Here is a 21,521-nt window from a genome sequence, read left to right as displayed (position 1 = left end):
GAAGTGCATCGCGCAGATTCGTTGCTTCTTTTTACCTTCCTAGCTTTAAGAGCAGTTTACTTAAATCACGTCAGAGTGATAAGATAATTTTCCGATATTCTAAAAGATATTAATATCAAGGAAGTAGCATTAAAGGAGCGTTCAATCGATCGTCGATATTTAAGATTCTTAACACTGTCGTACATAAAAGACTCTCTAGACGATCGATCCTATGCTCTATCGGTACAATGTTGGGAACCTTCACTATCGACGATAATATCGACGATCGTATCGATCGTCTAAACGCTCCTTTATCCATATACCGATCGGAATATTCCTTTGCAAGACACGAAATTACGAATAAAACGTCAGTAGCTTCATTTTCTTTCTTTCGTTGCGAGTTAGACAAATGTACCTACCTTTGATACTGACTGCTGCCTGTAGGGTTACGTATTATTGAGTATACGGCGTTTGTAAAGATTCATGCGAACGTTGCGTAAGAGATAGGCGTTGCGTGGTGTATGCTTCCTTTTAGCTTGGTGAATGGTGTAGACTTTCCTTTAAGTTTGTAAAGTTTGCATGCGTTGTGCAGAAAATAGATGTCGCATAGTGTATACTTTCTTTTAAGTTTGTAGACTTGTGTAAGCGCTACGTGGGAGATAAATGTTTCCCAACTTATGGGAATCTATTCTCGTGGGCGCATATCCTCTGTCATTGTTGATTGATACCAGAGGTTTACTTTAGATCTGACCAATCGAGCACTTAGGGCGTTTCTGAGCCTCCGGTCCGCATGGTAAAGGTTTATAACTTGGGTGGTAGAAAATTCGGACTTTCTCAAAAGAGGCAGAGGTGCTGTCCGATTCAGAAACGGACGGCCACTGCAAGTCCCAAACGATGATATAATTACTGATTCCTCCTTTTCCAACGTAACAGGCAAATAAAGTGAATCATGCAGAGCATTACCAATTTCTTGAAAACTATGCCAAATATTGATTTACTTTATGTCCAAATGAAACAAAGAAAATTAATCATATTAGATACAATAAATTTTAAAGGATAAATTTTCTTTAAAATCTTATTTTTAATTAAAATGACAGATTACTTTGTTATTTCGGTAGCTACTTAATAACATTTTTTTTTATTTTATTCTGTATAAAAATAAATTATTATCGCAACCTGTAGGTTATCAAATAACCTAAAATAATACAGATTTTCAAACGGCCGCTATTTTGTGAAAAAATATTTTTTTGACTTTTCCAAAGTTCATGCTATAGCCGCATCTATACTAATTAAGAATCCGTTCGGCTTTATTGCTTCAGATGATCAGAAGGGTTGAAATCATGCACGCCAGGACACCCTTTTTTTTGGACCCCCCACTTTGCCAGTTCATAACTTTGTGAATTTTGAGTCTTTTTCAGTTAATTTTTTACGTAATCTTAAAGTGTCAATAAACAAATGATAAAAAAATGGATAGTAAAAATATTTTTTGTTTCGTTTGTACAGAGCTTCAAAAACCGCCCGAAATTCAAGCCTCTAGACTAGAATACTCCCTTAAGGAGAGCTATATAATTATCCCATACTTCTATCAGGTACACGTCCGTCCCGTGACCGTGGCTACGTTCAGTGACCCGTTATGTCACTTCAAGTCCAAGCCCATTGTCATGAATCTCGGGGACCCATACTCGGATTAGAACATAAACAACTATTCCTCAGTTTTATTATTTAAGTGCAGCTATAATAATATATATATAAGGGCAGTTCCACTTGGACTGCGGGTCAGTTCAAGTTTTACTTGTACGTTGAACCATTCGTATTGACCGCGGATTCGTTGAAAATAAACTCCCTAGACAAGTTCCTAAGAACTAGTGACTTCGTAGTTGTCAAATCCTACGTGCGTTTTGTGATATATGTACTGTATGTACACTGTATATTTCTTACAAGCTTGATAGAGTATCTTTTGTTTACCTGTTTCTTAAACCTACCAAAGAACTTATAATGAGTGACGACGATCGAGACATCGACATTGAAAGCGATGTAAGTCCTCAAAACTGTCCTTTCAATGGACCTTGTTAAAGAGATCGTTTTTTAGGAAGGTGACGATTCCGATTCCAGGCAGAGGCATTCAAACAATGCGCAATATTATTCTCAAGTAAGTTCATTATCCACTCTTATTTTCCTTCTTTTTTTCTAATTCTATTTATTTATTCAACATCTTTTATTTAATTAACGATCAATTAAAAACTTAACCTTAAAACTGTTCTTTCAATGGACCTTGTTAAAGAGATCGTTTTTTAGGAAGGTGACGATTCCGATTCTAGGCAGAGGCATTCAAACAATACGCAATATTATTCTCAAGTAAGTTCATTATTCACTCTTATTTTCCTCCTTTTTTTTCTAATTCTATTTATTCCACATCTTTTATTTAATTAACGATATAAACAAGTTTTATTTTCAAAATATGAAATGTAAATATTGTTGAGGTTAAGTGGACGCTTTCCGTGCGATTTAAACAATTTATTCTTGTAAATAATTTCTCATTGAATATCTTATAAAATGAAGATACTCGACTAATATGTATATTGATCTGTAGATTTAATTTTATAATTAAGATTAAGATATACACACACATGTTTATTTTTAATAATAATGTTAAGATTGATATTGATTATAAGGCAAGAATTTAGATGTAAGATTTTTGTACAACTTATATATAATGTAGTTTGATTTAATATGAAAAAATATTGTATATATTGGTAGGCAGAAAAACGGGCACATCATAATGCGCTAGAACGGAAACGTCGGGATCACATTAAGGATAGTTTCTCCTACCTTAGAGACTGTGTACCTACGTTACAAGGAGAAAAGGTTGCAAGTAGGACACAAATACTCAGGAAAGCTGTTGAGTATATACAGTTAATGCGACGCAAGAATTCCACCCATGAACAGGATATTGATGACTTGACCCGCCAGAATAAACTCTTGCAATCTCAAAGTAAATATTAATCAGAAAATTAATTAGATTTTATTCTAACACTTTTTGGAAATTTAAAATACAGTTTAACACTAGGTTTACGGGCGTTTCTTATATACCTATCTCTACGAGTACACGTCAAATCGACGGATAAACGAAAATACGCATTTTCTTTAAAAAATCGATTTATTCAAATTAGGTTTGAATTGAATAATATTAGGCTTCACGTTTAAATATGTTATTAATAAGTAAAAAGTCCTTTTTTTTAAATTATCACGGAAATGATAACAATAATATTAACAGTATAGGGTAATCATATTTATTGAGCACATTTTTTACAAATATACTGTATTTTTGTTTATGAATTTTCCGCATACAATCTTTTTGCAGTATATACAACAATTGTTGCTTTTATTTTCTTTCCAGTAGTCCACTTGGCAACTTTTTCGCACTTTTTTTTCACGTTGTAAATGACAGAAATGAAGCGTCTGACCTTTGGCAAAATATGAACTCCTTTCTGAATATTTTCGATCCAGTGCACTCTTTACATAATATCCACGCGTTTATCGCTGCCAAATCTAAAATATTGAAAACAACTTGAAGGGGCCATTGGAAACTCCCTGTTTTCACACTATATTTACATGCCATCTGGTCAATGACGCCCACACCAAACTTTGTTTTATTATAAAAAGCAATGGTTTCTGGAACATGTTTATAATTGTGTTCATCTTTCCCCATATAGGGAAACCATTCAAAATATATTTTATTTGGATGTCAACTGCTAACCAAAACTTAATGTCAAACTTATGAGGCTTATTCGGCATATATTGTGTAAACCTGCATTAGGCTTTTGTTGGAAATAATTGTTCATCTCTCTTTGTTCTCTAAGTTCCCTTAGCATATCCTTGAATATCATACTAATGGGCATCCTACCTCTAGATCCGCCTGCTTTCGGTTTTATCCACTGTATCCTGTCAATTGCAATTTCAATTTCACCCATTATATTTTGGGATGTGCTTGGAATGCTCATCCTTTCATCCTCGGAGTCAGAACTAGAAAAAATATGCATCCTTTTCTTGTTACGATACACTTCCAAGAAGTTCTCATCTTCACTATCCAAAGATCCTTTTATCTCTCCACTTTCAGTGTATTCAGAACTTTCTGTCAGCATCACTTTGGCCTAATTCATACTGATCTTCTTCGGAGGTATCCTTAGAACAATCTTCATTGATGTTGACAATTTTATTCAATATCTTATTATATCTCCTGGATTTACTCATGATTGTTAGAAAAGGGGGATTGGTCAAAAAAAAGAAAATGCTATGCCCAAATTCAATTATCCTATTGTAAATACTTGCAATAAGCGGAGACAATACTGGGAAATGTCTACAATAACTGAAACTTTTGCACACTGACTTTGAAAAACGGATTGTTTATGAAATCAGCTAGCCCGTTAATTTGACGGATTTCGTAGAGATAGGTATACTACATATAGATTTCAAAAATTAGAAAGCCTAGGAAATAATAATTGTGCGTATAAATTCTTTAGATCAAATGATTAATCAAAAAGATAAATTGGAAATTTCCAAACGTCCTACACATCAGTGATAATACTATAGGATAGTACCGACGTTTCATTTGTTAATCTTTTCACTTTTTGCATTGGTTACAGTCAGGATCTGTAAGAGGAGCCGTCGACACTAACACCAACTGCAGTTGGAATCGAGAAATTTTATACGCATACATATGTACAGAAATACAATAAAATATTTGTACCTTTATACAATTGTAATATTTCTTTATTAAACTTGCATATTTCCGAAATATATTTTCTTTGTAATTATACAATTGATTTTTTACATATTTCTGTTGCGAACATAATAAAGGACACATTTGATATATTTTTCTAAATACATTCATTAATAAAGTAGATACGAAAGTAGTATTATTTAATGAGAAATTAATAAAATTATAATAATCCATAATTTTGCCAATAATATAAATGAATAAATAAAATAAAAAATATATTTGTTGCGAATTTTCAACTATGTGGCGATCAGTCAGGTTGCAACCCCGGGTTTTCCTTCTCACCGTGGTTTTTATGGGATGGGAATCTATTCAAATCTTGTACTTGTGTACTCTCGTGGGCGCATATCCTCTGGCATTGTTGATTGATACCAGAGGTTTACTTTAGATCTGACCAATCGAGCACTTAGGGCGTTTTTGAGCCTCCGGTCCGCATGGTAAAGGTTTATAACTTGGGTGGTAGAAAATTCGGACTCTCCCAAAAGAGGCAGAGGTGCTGTCCGATTCAGAAACGGACGGCCACTCCAAGTCCCAAACGATGATATAATTACTATGATTCCTCCTTTTCCAACGTAACAGGCAAATAAAGTGAATCATGCAGAGCATTACCAATTTCTTGAAAACTATGCTAAATATTGATTTACTTTATGTCCAAATGAAACAAAGAAAATTAATCATATTAGATACAATAAATTTTAAAGGATAAATTTTCTTTAAAATCTTATTTTTAATTAAAATGACAGATTACTTTGTTATTTCGGTAGCTACTTAATAACATTTTTTTTTATTTTATTCTGTATAAAAATAAAATATTATCGCAACCTGTAGGTTATCAAATAACCTAAAATAATAAAGATACAATAAACTTTAAATATTTTATTACTTCCTACTTGAGAGCTAAACATAATATTAATGAGATAATCAATCTTAAAATAATTTAACTTTTCTAAGTAAAGAATTAAAAATTCGTGAGCTGTTAATAATAATTTTATGGTTCTTGTACATATTTCACATGTTATTATACATTGTCAATACATTCAACTTATACAAATAAACTATACAACATTATAGTAAATATTGAATTTAGAACATAAGATATGTGAAAGATACAAAAAGTGTAGTTTTATTTAAATTAAATTTTGATACTAGTGACATAATTTCCCCCTGTACCAGCCTATATATATAAATAAATATATATATGTCGGAGATGAAAGGACACCGGAGCCTTCCCTCTGGAACCTCGGAAAACCCCATAAACTTGTAATTAAAGTTTACAGTTATAATTAAACAATTTGTCCTCATTCTACCCAATTGTACCTGTTTGCGAACTGCGATAATAAAACTTGGGCTCAAAGCGACCATCCGTCGCCGAACGTAGCCGCGGTCAACGGGACGGGCGCTTCGCCTAACAAGGTGCGGAGTTATAGTATGACCCTCATTAAAAGAAATACCCATAGAGGTACTTGACAGTAAAACCTGGGGTTTTCTGGTAATTAAGATTTTCCAAACGGACAGACAGTCTTTGTCCCAAAGTGACCAATTGACAGCGACGTCAATTTCCCTTACTTTCGAAACGAAGGCTATACCCGATGAATCCGATGATCTCGTGTCCTTAGACACATCCCATCATAGTTTTCCTCTGTGGCATCATTGGGACGAAAATCCATTCTTTCTTGAGATCCCACCGACGAAGGGAGTGTCACGTAATTTTTTGGGTTGGTTGGTGAAAATAAAATATAGTTGAGTCGTAACACAACTATTAACTTTGTTTTAATCAACCTTTATTATGAATTCAGCAATCACAATGTAACACGCACTGAATTAACATAAATCACAATTCACTCCAACCACGTTATGTAAGACTTAGTTACAACAATACATTAAGTACGCGACTTATAAGAGTAGAGACCGACATAGATATGTTGACTATTCTAAGGATACAGAATAAGTGAAAGTCTTACTGACGATACTGTGTCTGAGGAAAGCTAGGGGTGGGGGTATCTAAGGACACGGGACGAAATTTACAACAGGAAATACTCGCTTGGTCCGAAGGACCTTAACTATAAAAATGCCAAGGCCCCTGGTAGGCACTTAAGACTATTGAGAGTGCGCGCCAGGGATATGCAGGCATCTGGGTGCCATCCTGTCCGTGGTGTATGGCCTGGTCTCTGATATGAATTGACGTTACAGGAGCAGCGCCTGACGATCAGTGAGTTTGAGTTAGAGCAAGTATATCTTTCATCCCGTTGACCGTGGATTCGTCATCGAACCTAAGACCAACATCACTAACATCGCAAGTGCCCAACCACCGCTGTTGATTGTCGAATCGGTAGTGTCCATACTCGTAGCATCAGGCCGTATCTTCGTTATCACACAACGAAGGCCAACCTCAAGGGAGGTCTATCAAACGCCCACAACCCTGTTCCTGACTCTTCTCCGACATATATGTCGGAGACGAAAGAACACCGGAGCCTCTGGAATTTTGGATAATCCCGCAACATTGTAATCTAGAGTCTACGATAGCTGTAATTAAGCAATTGTCGTCATTCAATCCGATTGTATTTATTCGGGATTTATGATAATGAGCTTGGGCTCGAGGTGACAACCAGTTGCCTGTAACGTCAATTCTACACATCCTTGACGCGTACCCTCAATGGTCTTAAGTACCCACCAGGGGTCTTGGAATTTTCATAGTTGAGGTCCTTCGGATCAAGCGAGTATATCTTGTCTTAGATTTCCTTTTATGTTTATTATTTACCACGTGTTAGCATAGAAAGTTGGTTTTCTTCACATCTGGTATGTTCCGTTAGCAACTTTCTCGCGAGGGCGGCTAAAACCCTTCCTGGTCCACCAACTGTCTTATTATCCAATCGGAGACGGTGTCTACTGCCCTCACTTCCTTAACCAAAATTATCATCAACAAATCCGATAGTCCCGTGTCCTTAGACATACCCCTCCCTAGCTTTCCTCAGACACAGTATTGTCAGTAAAACTTCACTTATTCTGTATCCTTAGAATAGTCAACATATCTTTACCGGTCTTTGCCCTCATAACAGTCGCGTACTTAACGTATCATTGTAACTAAGTTTTACGTAACGTGGTTGGAGTGAATTGTGATTTATGTTAATTCAGTGTGTATTCCGTTGTGATTGTTGAATCCGTAATAAAGTTTAACAAAAACAAAATTAATAGTTGTGTCACGACTCAGTTATTTTATTTCATCAACCAACCCTTAAGTTTACGTGACACGCCGAACATAGCCGCAGTCAAGGGATTAACGGTTTGTCTAACAAAGGTATGGAGCATAGCTCTCCTTAAAAAGAAATAGTTGTAGCGGTACTCGAGAGTAAACATTCCAACGGTTTCTGTCCCGTGGCTCGCCACACGCAGACCCTATTCTTCGAGCAAGATGATTGCCAGATGTCGATACGTCTCCGCAGTACATGTTCAGCTAGCCTGAGGGCCTGTCATAAATCTTAGGATTTAGTTGACTAAAGTCCTTCAAACAAACAGTCTTTGTCCCAGCTACGGGAAAATAGGAGAGACCTATTTTTCAACGAACGGCGTCTCCCACTGGCAACTTTCCCTCGAGGGCGGCTAGCATCTTTTTCTAACCACCGATATGGAGATTGACCAATTAGCAGCAACGCCAAATTCCCTCACCTTCTGAACGAAGGCTATCCTCGACGAATCCGATGATCTCGTGTCCTCAGACACACCCCATATAGTTTTCCTCTGTGGCATCATCGGGACGGGAAATTCATTTCTCTCTCACGATCTCATCGACGAAAAGAGTAACCCCTTACGACCCGTGAATATTACGCGTCCGACTTAGATTTTGTGAGCACGTTCATCTATCATCCCGTCGACCGCGAATTCGTTATTGAACCTAGGATCATTGTCATTAGTTTCTCGAGTATCTAATTACCACGGTTACTTGTCCGGTTCTATGGTAATCGTATTTGCATTAGCCAATGTCTTCTCTATTGCATAGCGACACGTGTAATCCAAACGAAGATTCGTTTCACGCCCCTAACCCTGATTCTAATGTAAACCCGACATATATATGTTGGAGTCAGGTTGGCATTTTGGGGCGTTCTATGAACCTTTACTTACTTTACCGTCGCGGATGTGGCTAATATTTATCAGTACGAATGTGGGCACTGCAAGAGGCTATGAGTAATGGCAATAGGATGTTCGAGATGATGGTGACAACGAAATCATTCCGTACCTCTGTCAGGTACGCGGCCCTCCCGTGACCGTGGCTACGTCTGGTGACCCGTTATGTCACCTTTAACCTGAACCCATCGTCGTAAAGCCAGGTTGGAACATTACAAGTTATTTTCCTTATTTTTATTGCTTAAACATAAAAATCTTGACTATGGTAGTGGGTGGTTTTTCCCAGCATTCCCGACGGAAAATCCCGCTGTCCTTCTATCTCCGACATATATGTACGTTTCAATAATCAGTGACAGTTCTTTGTTATTTTATTGCTTCTATTAAATATAAATTATTTCAACAGTTTATTAGTTATTTCTGCGATAAAATCTTCTATCTATTATCAGAGAGAAAATAATTCCTCTCTATTGTTATGAAATTGAGAAATAAACAAACACTGCGCCTTTTGAAAATAAAGACCCTAGACAACTTCCTAAGAATTAGTGACTTTCGTGGTTGTCAAATCCTACGTGCGTTTTGTTATATATGTACTGTATGTACACTGTTTTTATATTTCTTACAAAGTTGATAAAGTATCTTTTGTTTACCTGTTTGCCTAGGAATTTATAATGAGTGACGATGATCGAGACATCGACATTGAGAGCGATGTAAGCCCTTAAAACTGTTCTTTCAATGGACCTTGTTAAAGAGATCGTTTTTTAGGAAGGTGACGATTCCGATTCTAGGCAGAGGCATTCAAACAATACCCAATATTATTCTCAAGTAAGTTCATTATCCACTTTTATTTTCCTTCTATTCTTTTCAATTTCATTCATTTGTTCAACATCTTTTATTTAATTAACGATATAAACAAGTTTTATTTTCAAAATATAAAATGTAAATATTGTTGAGGTTAAATGGACATTTTCCGTGTGATTTAACTAATTTATTCTTGTAAATAATTTCTCATTGAATATCTTATAAAATGAAGATACTCGACTAATATGTGTATTAATCTATAGATTTAATTTTATAATTAAGATTAAGATATACACACACATGTTTATTTTTAATAATAAAGTTAAAATTGATATTGATTATAAGGCAAGAATTTAGATGTAAGATTTTTGTACAACTTATAAATAATGTAGTTTGATTTGATATAAAAAAACATTGTATATATTGATAGGCAGAAAAACGGGCACATCATAATGCGCTGGAACGGAAACGTCGGGATCACATTAAGGATAGCTTCTCCAGTCTTAGAGACTCTGTACCTGCATTGCAAGGAGAAAAGGTTGCAAGTAGGGCACAAATACTGAAGAAAGCTGCTGAGTATATACAGTTTATGCGACGCAAGAATTCCTCTCATCAACAGGATATTGATGACTTGAAACGCCAGAATAGTCTCTTGGAGTCTCAAAGTAAATATTAATCAGAAAATTAATTAGATTTTATTCTAACACTCATTGAAAATTGAAAATATAGTTTAAATGGAAGATTATTACAATTATTCTCCATTAAGTATATTTTGTCATGATTGTAGTTTAGGTAAAAGTTTATATATGTTACTTTTATATTTTAAAAATATATTGAAATGTGTTTGCTACACTATAAAATATATATAATATTGTTCTGCAAAATTTGTCTGCGCCATAAATGTATTTTTGTACTATTTATAGTTAGGGCACTTGAGAAAGCAAAGATAACAGGCAATTTCGCTGCTGAAACTTGTGAAGTCACAAAGTCAGAAGGTGTACCAATGCCTGGATACAATGACACAGAGTCTGAATCATCAGATAGTGAAACTAGCAGGACAGTTCGCCAATCAAAAAAACTGAAAGTTGGAGGCCTCCACCATTGACCAATGGTTTGATCTAATTTTTGTTTTGACAAAAATTTATTTTTCCGTTACTATTAAACTCCATATATATATTTATTTACATAAAATGGAGACACTTAGTGAATGGAGTTTTTCAGTGGAATCTTGAATGTCTTAAAACCGGTGTAGAAAATATTGTACAAATTATAAGCAATGCTATTGCTTCATTCAAAGATTCATGAAATAATACATTACGGACACTTTGGAGTAAATTCTTAAAATTTGTTAAAAAATTGGAATTATTTTATTTATGAAAATAGTTGTTTAATATAAAGGAAATAATGTATTGTGAGATGTTTTGATTTATACTTCTAAATTCTTATACTGATAAACTAATTGAATTTAATTAAGGTTGTGCTATTAGTAACCACTTTATCAATACAAATTCAAGCAATACATTTCTCTAAATATATAACCTCTTTCTAAAAGAGAGTTTCAAATGTTTCCTTTGTTTTCTTATAATTTTTAATTTATTTATTCAAGATTACTTATCATAATTATTGTATTGTTGATTTATCGAAGAATCTGAAAATACTAGATATATGCTCAATTGTAAAATTTATGAAATTTTTGGAATTATTTTTTCGTTTGGAGAAAAATTTAATAATTATATGGATAAAATTTTTATTACTAGAGGAAAATATATTGAAATATATAGAAATAAATATATTAGAAAATGTATTATAATAAGAATTACTCAATATTAATCACTTTTTAACCTTTTACATATATGTCTATATGATAGAAAGTAAGTATTGATAATGGTATATGTTTATTTTAATTAGAGTATTTTTTTAAGAAAAATGTTTCTTCCTTTTGAACTTTATAGAAGTCTTTGTAAATAGATGGAAAGTATTATATCAAATCAATTAGTTATAGAGTAATATTCTTTTAGCAGGAAATATTGTACTCTATAATATTAAGAAATACGAAATTTATTTTATAAATTATGAAGAATTTATTAAAATCGAATGTAAAATTATTAGATACTTATAATCACTAGAAATAAAGATCATTTGTGAAATACATTTTATTTATATGCATATTGTTCTAAAAGGTATATATGTATACAAAGTGACCAAACAAAATCCAATCATATAAATATCTGCTTTATTTATTATTATATGATAAAGCTTCTCAGGAAAACAGAGGAAGTAGTTTCTTCTCATGATCATTTTTTACAAGATTTCAAGGTCATCGCCATTTCTTTTAAATAAGGTATAAGATAATAAAAAATATATTTATTTTGTGGTATCCTTATAGAGTGTGGTAAATCTTAATAGCTATACTATTGCCATCATTTAATCTCGAGATATTTACGCCTGATGTGTGCGTATGTAATAATTACTTATGTTTAATCGACAGGTGGCAAAATTAAAAAATCGAAATTTTATTGGTCCTTGGGCAGGAAGAATTTTTTAACATTTGATAGTTCAAAAGAAAGTTTTGAATGTAAGAAATTAATTAAGATTAGTTTTATCTAAGTATTAATTAGACGTGATTAGTGTAGTGTTCTATCTTGGACTTGGCGACAATATCTATATGAAAATTTTGCTTATTCTTAGTACCATTGATTTACCATAAGATGGCGCCACCATGTACAAAATAAGGCACTACACTTATTGCATGTAATTAATTAATTCTGTAGAAAATCGGAATAATGACACAAGGGTGATGTATAAATACGGAGATGATTTATGAGAGTTAAAACTTCAATCCCTGAATAGTTTAAAAATTTGCTCTGCAGATCAAGAAATTTCATTTTTTAATTTAAGCATGGTGGCGTCTTCATTCGGGAGTTAGTAGTACTAACAAGAAGTAAAATTTTGCATATATTCACACTTGGAAAACTGTCAAAATAGACGTAGTTAGACCAAATTTAGGGCATTGTATGAATTATCATTTATGAATATATTAAACCTATAACATTACCAACATCAAATTAGAGTAACTAGAAACAACAATCATAAATATTGAAATGATTTAAAAATATGTACATTTATTAGCAAATATACAGATAAGATATAAGTTTAATCACTTAATTGAAATATGTTTATTTAATCACGTAAGTTTTCTCTTGTAAAATTGAATCTTTACATCACTATGTCCTTCAATTTGTACTATAATATTAAAAGTAATTGTAAGTGTATTGCATTTAAAACATAAGCTATCCTGATAGTTCTTTAAAGTATATATATATATGTATGTAATATGTAGTGTATATATATATATATATATATATATATATATATATGTCCATACAAAGGAATTTAATTTTATGATGTACATGATATATTACAGAAATAGTTTCTTTTTCAAGTATTGTCAATGTTTAACGAGAATATTTATAAAGATATTCTACAAAATGTAATAATTATAACAATTGAATTATTAATCTAGGAGACAGACATGAATCATTAAAAATAAAAATTTGCAATGCATTATATCATATTCTTTAATTATACAATAATTATAGTTACAAATATACAAAATAAATTACTACATATGCTGACATAGTTTTCGAAATAATTTTAACATAAATATCCAAGAAGCCACATAAACATATGTTCTACTTAACCTTGTTTCAAAACTCCGACCATCTTTGTTATATCTTTCTAAACATATTAGGCAAATATAATTGATTTTCTACAATTATTTACGAACAATATACATAAATAAATAATGAAAACGTGATATTTTATATTATAAAAAAATTTATTTTATGAATAATCATCTTTTACTGTAACAAAGTATAATATGTAACACTAATGTTACGTATTATATTAAAGATCTCAAATTACCTATAAAATATTATGAAATAATTCGTTTAGAATTTTCAAGAAATACATACTTGTAGGATATAAAAATTTATCTGTAATTAATACTTTCGTGTATATTGTTACAACAAATTACTGAAGTAGCAAAATTACATTTTTGTGTTTTCAACTTTTGCACACTTATTCAGACTATATCATTAAGTGTAACTTTTGCAAATTATTTTGATAAAATATATTTACCATACAATAAGTATGCACTTGATCGAGATAATGCATGCGCGAACTTATTCAGATGTATCACATATTCAACAGCTCAACTTCTTTATACTCAACATAACACAAAATATGTATTTCTCTTACAGTTCCAAAATTTAATTTTAGACAAAAAATGAAAATATAATTTTAAGCACGTAGGAGAGAAAATACGCGAATAATTTGAAACTTTAGACAGATAAGATCACAAAATATTTTTCGACTCTTCCGTCAAAAACTTAGCATTAAGCATTTTACATATTTGTATTTGTTAAACAATTTTTTTCGTAAATTTAAATGTGATGAAGGTGTGCTGTTCATCTGAAGATAAGAATAATATTCGACTGTTCTGAATAGTTTGATACTTATAGGTTATGGGTACCACATTCGAGAAACTGTTAATTATCAATCACATATACCACTCCAATAAAGAATAATAGTATGGAATGACAATGAAATGAACGATTCTTGATCTCTGATAGTAGAAAGTTGCTGTTAATCTGCACAAAATTTCTCCTATTAAGCACACATTACACAGACCGTGATAATTAATACAAAAAATAATGAGCATAATGAACGATACAATTAATAAACTACCATTTAAATAATCAACATTTTTAACATTATTATCATTTTAAATGTTCGTATATATTTACACAACTAAGCAAAAATACTAATATAACTGTATATATGTATATATATATATATACATATTTTTATGTAAATTCATTGTATGTTGCAAAAAAGAACTAGATAGTTACTTCACGTTTTTTATATTGGTACTATAAGCGCAGCATTCGTGTAGGTAACTTCGGAGCGTTCTACAATGTTACAAATTTGATTATTAAAAGCAAACGCAATTTTTATTATTGAAATTGTATATGTTTTAGGTGTGAAAATTACATTTTATTCATAGTAATCAGCCAATAATGAACTATTTTCAACAATTATATCCTAAATTTGATAAAATATTTGCTGAAACATAAAATATAGTAACTATATAATTTAAAATTTTCCTCTAAATCTGGTAATAAGTCAAAGTTACTAGACATAATAAGTTAGAATGAAACATACAAGTGCCTATTTATACGATCAAATTTTGACGGAAAAATTGAGCAATTCAAAATCGAAGACAAACTAATAAGAAGGAAATTAACCCTACTGCATTTTTCAGGACACTTTTAACCCAATTGAATTTTTCTAACTTTTAAAGTATCTCAAATTTGAATATAGTAAAAATATGAGAAAAATTATTATTGGTTTGTATGGATTTCTGGTTTCAATTTTATGTCAAACGTTTTTCTAGAATATTAAAATTCTTTTTATTCGCTGAAATAAAATCATGATTGAAATACAAGAATTAAACGATCGCAACAGGGTTAAACGCGAGTGGACGAGAGCAGCAGTTTGAAGTTAGCTGTGTAAAGTTGGCAACCGATTGGAGCGCTATCGGTACAGTAGTGGGGATAGAAGGGAGGTGTGGTAACGGTTAGGAGTCTCGTCCAACCACGAGAGGAGCTAGTAGCGTTCGTCTGGCAGTATGAGGCGGCGTGGGGCTAGGGACGATGCATGGGCTGCGACTAGGAGGCACTTGGGAGGTAGGGAGGGCATGCGAGCAGAGCACAGTTCAGTAGTCGCCATTGCAAGTCCCCCCGTGCTCTCGTATTCGTGACACTCGGACGCGTGGAGACGATTTTGCGCTAACCTAATCTCCCCGCGAGGGCCCTAAGTGTGCCCCCCCGATGCAGAGATATTGCACCGAGCTCACCGATAGATTGTTGAAATCACTTGATAAGGAATACAATGTAAGTAGCGGAATGAATCCGCGATGCGCCGTCCGTCCGTTCACGCAAACGGCTATCGGGCCACTCTCGATCCCCCGTGCGCCGTGTGCCTGTACCAGTAGCGTGCGCGAGAGTCACTGAGAGTGTAGTGTGGTGGCGGTTCCGCGTGTGAGTGAGTAATGCGTTTCTTCTGTGTACGTTCGATTCCAGTCAGCCAATTTTCCTTTTGCACGAGTGTATACATCCAACGTAAAACGCGTTTTTCGGCTACCTGGAGCATAACCTTAACGTTCCTCCAGCGAATTGTCCAAAGTCGAGAGGAACTTACAAAGAAATCACCGTTCCCTTCCTTTCTAGCTGTCTCCCGCTGTTTAGACTCTAGTTACACTCGATTGCAGTACTTTCGCAAATTATCATTTTTTACCATATTTTTATCTTTTTTAGAATTTTATGTAGAGAATGAAGATTGAAGAATAATTGGGAGAATCTCGCGGTTCGGGTTCGATAGCCGTTTTCGAACAATTTTTACGATAAACGTTAACATTACCATAAGTCTACTTTCATTTCGCTATAGATTAAGGAAATGTATATAGACACGTGTTGATTATTTGTATTTTACGTTCGTTCATGTTTTATATCACGTATTAAATGTATCAATGATCAAATCGTACTATTATTTGCATTTGTAGTTACAGTAGTTTGAGCTTTATATCAAAGTATGGTTCGATTTTACTATTGTAAGATCGAATTTATCAGGCAATGAAATATCTTTTGTTACGTGTTGCTAGGAATGTAATTATCAAATTATTATTAACAATGTACTAATTGATTAAAAACACAGATGTAAATTTATCAGAATTTTAAAACTTTCTGTATATTAATAAAGCATTAAAATATTTTAAGTATTAAATTTATTATCTTTTAATTAATTTGCATTCTTTCAAATAATAATAAAATTTTTAAAACAATGCAAAAGTATTTTCTTTTTAAGTAAAGTTAATATAGGTTGATCATCTATTTTTATTTTCAATAATAAATGATTTAATCGTTGTGTGCATTAAATATTTAATAAGACAAGCACAATGAAATGTCATTAATTATTTATATGTTATTTATTAATAATGTTATATGTAATTTATTAATAATTTATATAAATATCTATTTCCCCAAATATTTAGGAAATTGGAATAGCATATATATTGAAAGGTATTTTCAAATATACAAAATATAATTATTTTATTAATTCTAGCAATTTAATATAAGTGGTACATTTGTATAGAAATATAATACATTTAATTTACAAAATCAATACTTCATAATGGCACAATTATCAAATTTTATTAGGTCATCGACATGGGAGCTGTTGTGGATGTCATTACGGCCCTGGAAAAGACGACGATCACTAAAGAAGTGCTTGAGGTAAAAATGCTACAAATATATTATGTTAAACAAGTTTTATATTAGAATGACAGAAATTGCATCTAATGATAATTTGATGAAATTGCATCATGTTCATTTGGTCTTATTTCTATCAGTTTTCTGGTTAATTACATAAGTATAAAAATGATCTGTTGAATTATTTCAGAGTACAAGACTTGGAAAATACATTAATGAACTTAGACGAAAAACAAACAATGATGCCTTGGCAAAGCGTGCAAAGGATTTGGTACGAAGATGGCGTGATATGGTTTTACCTTCTGCTCATTCTACTCCACAACCTACACCAGCAGACACAGCACCACCTGCTCTTAATGGAGCAAAACCACATAGCCCTGCACTAAGATGTTTTAAACCACAAAGTCCGGCATTAAGAAGTATAATGCGGTCTCAAAGTCCATTGTTAAGGGAAACGCTTGCACTCAGAGTAAGTCATTCAAATATTCATTTTTTTATTTACATAATATACATTAAATTTAAAACATATACATATGTATTGTGTAACTATAATATCTCTCTAAATTGAATATATTCTGTTATTGATGTTCTTCGTTTTAATGTGATTAAATTTCCAATGAATTAAAGAAAAAATTTTATATAAATATAGATTCAAAAATGCTTTGTTACAAATTCATAAGCAAAATAAGCAATAAGTAGGTAATATATCTAAACTGTTTCTTGAAATCGAGGAGAACATATTGAAGGATAAATAACAGTTAAAAAAGACTAACAGAGTAAAAGAACAATTGATCATTGAAAGTAACATGATTGACAAGAAATTTATAATTTGTTAAGTTCAAAAGTATTAAAAGTATTTATATTTGTTATTTTTATCAGATCAAATTTTAATTTGTTTATTCACTATTATATTAACTTTTAATCTACTTGTATGTAACATTTTCTTTTATTTCCATAGAACATAATAGAACTAATATATTGTTCCAATTGCAGGTGCTTAGTCCAGTTCTATCTGTGAATTGCGATCATTTACATTCTCCTAATGCGTCATCAAATAAGCAGTCAATTACAGTAACCAGCAACCACAGAACAAGTTCTGATGTGCCACCGACGCTTGGTTCTTCGAGCCAACATCATTCGATGGAAGCAGTGCCACGAACTCACAGTTCAAACAAACGTCTTCGAAAAGATGATCCCAAGGACCAACATAATTTTCAACCTCATGATTCAGTCTCAATCACCGAAAGTGAAACCTTTGTTAAAAAACAACGTCTAAATGGCGAAAATGTGTGTGGTAATTCAAATATGCAAGTGCCTAGCCCCACATTTAGAGAAAGAATCTCTGATCATTTTACGGAGTCTTCCACTAAACCTGATGAATCAGGGCCAAAGAAACGTGGTAGAAAGAAAGGCAGTAAATCTACGAAGAAGCAACCGGTTTTAGAAGATTGTGTAAAGGAAAAACTAGCTAGTATCTCAAGGAATCCTAAATTAAAGACAACACAAGAATTGCTGGCTGATCTACGGGCACGCGGCACCAATTCTAGCATTAATTCAAGTGCTCTACCTAGTCAAAGTGTAGAATCATCCGGCATGGAAGATATTCTGAGGAGTAGCAATGAACAAGTATCAAAGTTCCTTCGTGGTCCTCAGAATAATTTGTCCCATAGAAATACAGTTTCTGAAGCCTCACCAGAAAGTCGGTTAAAGCCCACAGAAAACTGTCTCGATGTACCATCTAAGTGTGAAGAATCAGGTGTAGTGTACAAAGAAAAATCAGTTATAAATGTTCAAAATAATCAACTAGAACAATATCAAGATTTAACGGTTGAAGAAATATTGGCCAAGTTACCACCAATAGATCCGAGTTCAATAGATTGGAGTGAGTGTGAAACTAAATCAACAGAAGATCAAAATAGTACTGAGTATCCACCTAGACAAATTACTGCAGAGGATATAGAAAGGTTACATACACAATGTGTTGAAGGACTGAATGGAAACTTCCAACCAAAATTATCGTTTTTAACTTCGACTTGTAATGAAAAACCAGAGGTAAAGGAAGATGTGTCAGAAATCAGTAGTGCGAACAATGTGTATAGCCAACCTGATGAAGAATTTCGAGAATGGCATCAGATGCTAGCAAGGTCCAGTTCTAATGGCCAGGTTTTCCACATATTGCCTTATGTTATAATTGATTAGTAATTTTATTATCTTATTCTATTATTATCCTGAAATTTGTGAAAAATCCCTATAAATATTAAAGAGATTGATCAGTCATCAATCTATTAAACCAATTTCTATTGCAATTTATGATTGCCTTTATTTCTATAAATGCTCTTTATACTACCACCTTTATCATCATTATCGTTCCCTAATTATTCAAATTAAAACTGATACTTTGAATGTGTGAACCAATCACGCTAGAAATATGTAACTGGCAATCATTTTTCGCGTGAATATCATTCTCGATGATATTCGTTATCGTCACAAACCTTAGTTTTACTTTATTCGTAAAAATCATTTACTATTATAATCAGCATTATTAGTGTCGTCCTCTTCATCATCGTTATCATCTTCACCATCGACGTCATCAACAATACAAGAGTATCTTTATTATTATTGTTATTGTTGTTACTATTACTACTACTATTATTATCATCATTCTCGTCAATATTATTCATTATTGACTTATCAAAGCAAGTTTTATACAGAACAAGGCATAAAGAAGATATTTAGGAAATGAAAAAACAATGTTTGGAGCTTCTAATGTAATATTTAGCTCCAATGTCTGTGACAATGTATTTGAGTCCAAAAGGTACTCTTTGAATGCTTGTCTTTCATTGTGTATATTATATCATTATTCTCATTAACATTGACATTATTGCTTAAATTATCACTGTATTAAGAAAATGCTAGCAAAAATCAGAATCGGATTATAAAAGTGATTTGAAATCTGCAAATTACTTTTTTCAAATTTATTATAATTAAATTTTTTATAAGAACGATAATGTTTCATTTTCTTAAAGAATGGATTTTCTTTGACAAAAGATTTATATAGCATTGTAATATGATTGATCACTTTTCAGAAGTTGTACAAACCATTTTATTCACTTGCTAAGAAAAGAGAGGCACACAGATTGAATCAAATAGTGCATTTTGGCCTATGCATAAAGGAAAAAAGAATTATTTTCGAATATTTAAAAAGAATATATGAAAAATTATGGGTAGTTACATTTCATTTGCTGTAACATACCCTTTGGTTTATTCTATTATTTTTACGATATGTTTGAAGAATGATGTTACACAAAAAGTATAAGGAATGATTATGGCAAAATGTATACCCGTACCACGCAAAAAGATAACGCTATAATATTTCAAATGCTTTTTGACACAATATTCTGTTTATAAATTTAAAGTATTTATTGAAATGTACAGATGTCACTTAAATATAATATGAAAAATAATTTTTTGCGCGTGGTAAAAAGTAGTCGAACCGAATATAACGAGGCCTTAATTAAAGTTTAAAAGTAAAAAAAAAATATTTGTCTAATAAAGTATTATGTTGCATATACTTCTAGCAAAGGTAATACAATCCGAGTAAGTTTTAAATTTTTCTATCTCAATTTTATTTCATATGTTATTAGTACAATATAGTAAAATGAAAGTAAAAGTCTAAATGAAAAGAAAAAGGAAATTCTTGTTTTTAGAACAATTGCAGCAAAAATCCACACATACATAATTATATTGCTGGAAGGAAAATATTTTACGTGCAATGTTCAAATGTTCCAGTGTAATGCAACAAATATTTCAAAGCTATGTAATTTTTTTAAACAAAAAGAAAGATTGAAATTATTTGAAAGATGTAAATACGTCGTTCAAAATCATGAAAACACTGGAACCAAAATATACTAATATTTTCTGTAATAACCAAATAATACTATGTGTTATGTAAAAAAGAAAATAGAAAAAAAGAAAAAAACAGGAGAAAGATTGTACATATTATGCCACTATATCATGTATAATGAAAGCTTTGTGAAACATTATGAATTAGAAAAAGAAAATGTCTGATTTTATATGTGTTCATTTTTTGATGATAACAGTTACCTTTTTATTTTGCTTTCGCTTATGATCGATTGTTTTTTAAATGTTTGAATATTTTGAATGTTTGAAGTGAACATCAATTATTGACAAAAGAATGAGAGATCACTCGCTGAAATAGTTTTTCTTTTGAATTAAGCATCACAATAATAACAGTTCAATATAGTGAAATATTTCCAAAACGATGTATATATAATATAAATTTTTATAGTTTCTCGTGTTACATTTATATTAATTACAATGCCTTGTTTTACAAGTATATGATAAGTATTTTATTTATACCGACATTTGTGTATACCTTTGTATTTAAGATTAAAGACACAAGTTAATATAATTAAATACTATAATACACATAGTAGTTTCAAGATTGTTTAAGCGATTGTTTATGATAATTTCGATCTATATATGTATATCATTTC

General features: G+C 32.0%; 3 protein-coding genes and 1 pseudogene across 8 annotated transcripts; 3 read left to right on the top strand and 1 right to left on the bottom strand.

Annotated features, from left to right (window-relative positions):
* Positions 1-1,853: 1,853 nt before the first annotated feature.
* Positions 1,854-4,748, top strand: LOC117236516 (protein max-like). Of its 3 annotated transcripts, XM_033499537.1 has the most exons (5): positions 1,856-2,013; positions 2,069-2,128; positions 2,275-2,334; positions 2,737-2,971; positions 4,623-4,747. In XM_033499537.1, exons 1-5 carry the CDS (start codon positions 1,975-1,977, stop codon positions 4,652-4,654), a joined length of 426 nt encoding a protein of 141 aa, XP_033355428.1. In that variant the 5' UTR covers positions 1,856-1,974; the 3' UTR covers positions 4,655-4,747. The 3 variants fall into 3 exon arrangements, with proteins under 3 accessions (XP_033355430.1, XP_033355429.1, XP_033355428.1); XM_033499539.1 differs by lacking the exon at positions 2,069-2,128 and having other exon boundaries at positions 1,854-2,013; positions 4,623-4,748; XM_033499538.1 differs by lacking the exon at positions 2,275-2,334 and having other exon boundaries at positions 1,855-2,013; positions 4,623-4,748.
* LOC117236515 lies at positions 3,385-4,611 on the bottom strand (annotated as a pseudogene).
* A 4,677-nt stretch (positions 4,749-9,425) lies between the features above and the next one.
* Positions 9,426-11,192, top strand: LOC117236503 (protein max-like). The gene is made up of 4 exons (XM_033499514.1): positions 9,426-9,582; positions 9,638-9,697; positions 10,104-10,338; positions 10,597-11,192. Exons 1-4 carry the CDS (start codon positions 9,544-9,546, stop codon positions 10,776-10,778), a joined length of 516 nt encoding a protein of 171 aa, XP_033355405.1. The 5' UTR covers positions 9,426-9,543; the 3' UTR covers positions 10,779-11,192.
* Positions 11,193-15,193: 4,001 nt separating this feature from the next.
* Positions 15,194-19,310, top strand: LOC117236445 (mediator of RNA polymerase II transcription subunit 26). Of its 4 annotated transcripts, none has more exons than XM_033499392.1 (4): positions 15,194-15,630; positions 16,954-17,028; positions 17,195-17,473; positions 17,998-19,310. In XM_033499392.1, the coding sequence occupies exons 1-4, from the start codon at positions 15,568-15,570 to the stop codon at positions 19,201-19,203; spliced, it is 1,623 nt and encodes a 540-aa protein (XP_033355283.1). In that variant the 5' UTR covers positions 15,194-15,567; the 3' UTR covers positions 19,204-19,310. The 4 variants fall into 4 exon arrangements, with proteins under 4 accessions (XP_033355283.1, XP_033355285.1, XP_033355286.1 ...); XM_033499394.1 differs by lacking the exon at positions 15,194-15,630 and adding an exon at positions 15,645-15,803; XM_033499395.1 differs by lacking the exon at positions 15,194-15,630 and adding an exon at positions 15,647-15,781.
* The last annotated feature ends 2,211 nt before the right edge of the window (positions 19,311-21,521 follow it).

This window comes from Bombus vosnesenskii, unplaced genomic scaffold, assembly GCF_011952255.1.
Source record: "Bombus vosnesenskii isolate JDL3184/JDL3185 unplaced genomic scaffold, Bvos_JDL3184-5_v1.1 scf7180000013349, whole genome shotgun sequence".
In the NCBI taxonomy this organism is placed as follows: domain Eukaryota; kingdom Metazoa; phylum Arthropoda; class Insecta; order Hymenoptera; family Apidae; genus Bombus; species Bombus vosnesenskii.
This window is presented reverse-complemented; position numbering and strand designations above follow the sequence as displayed.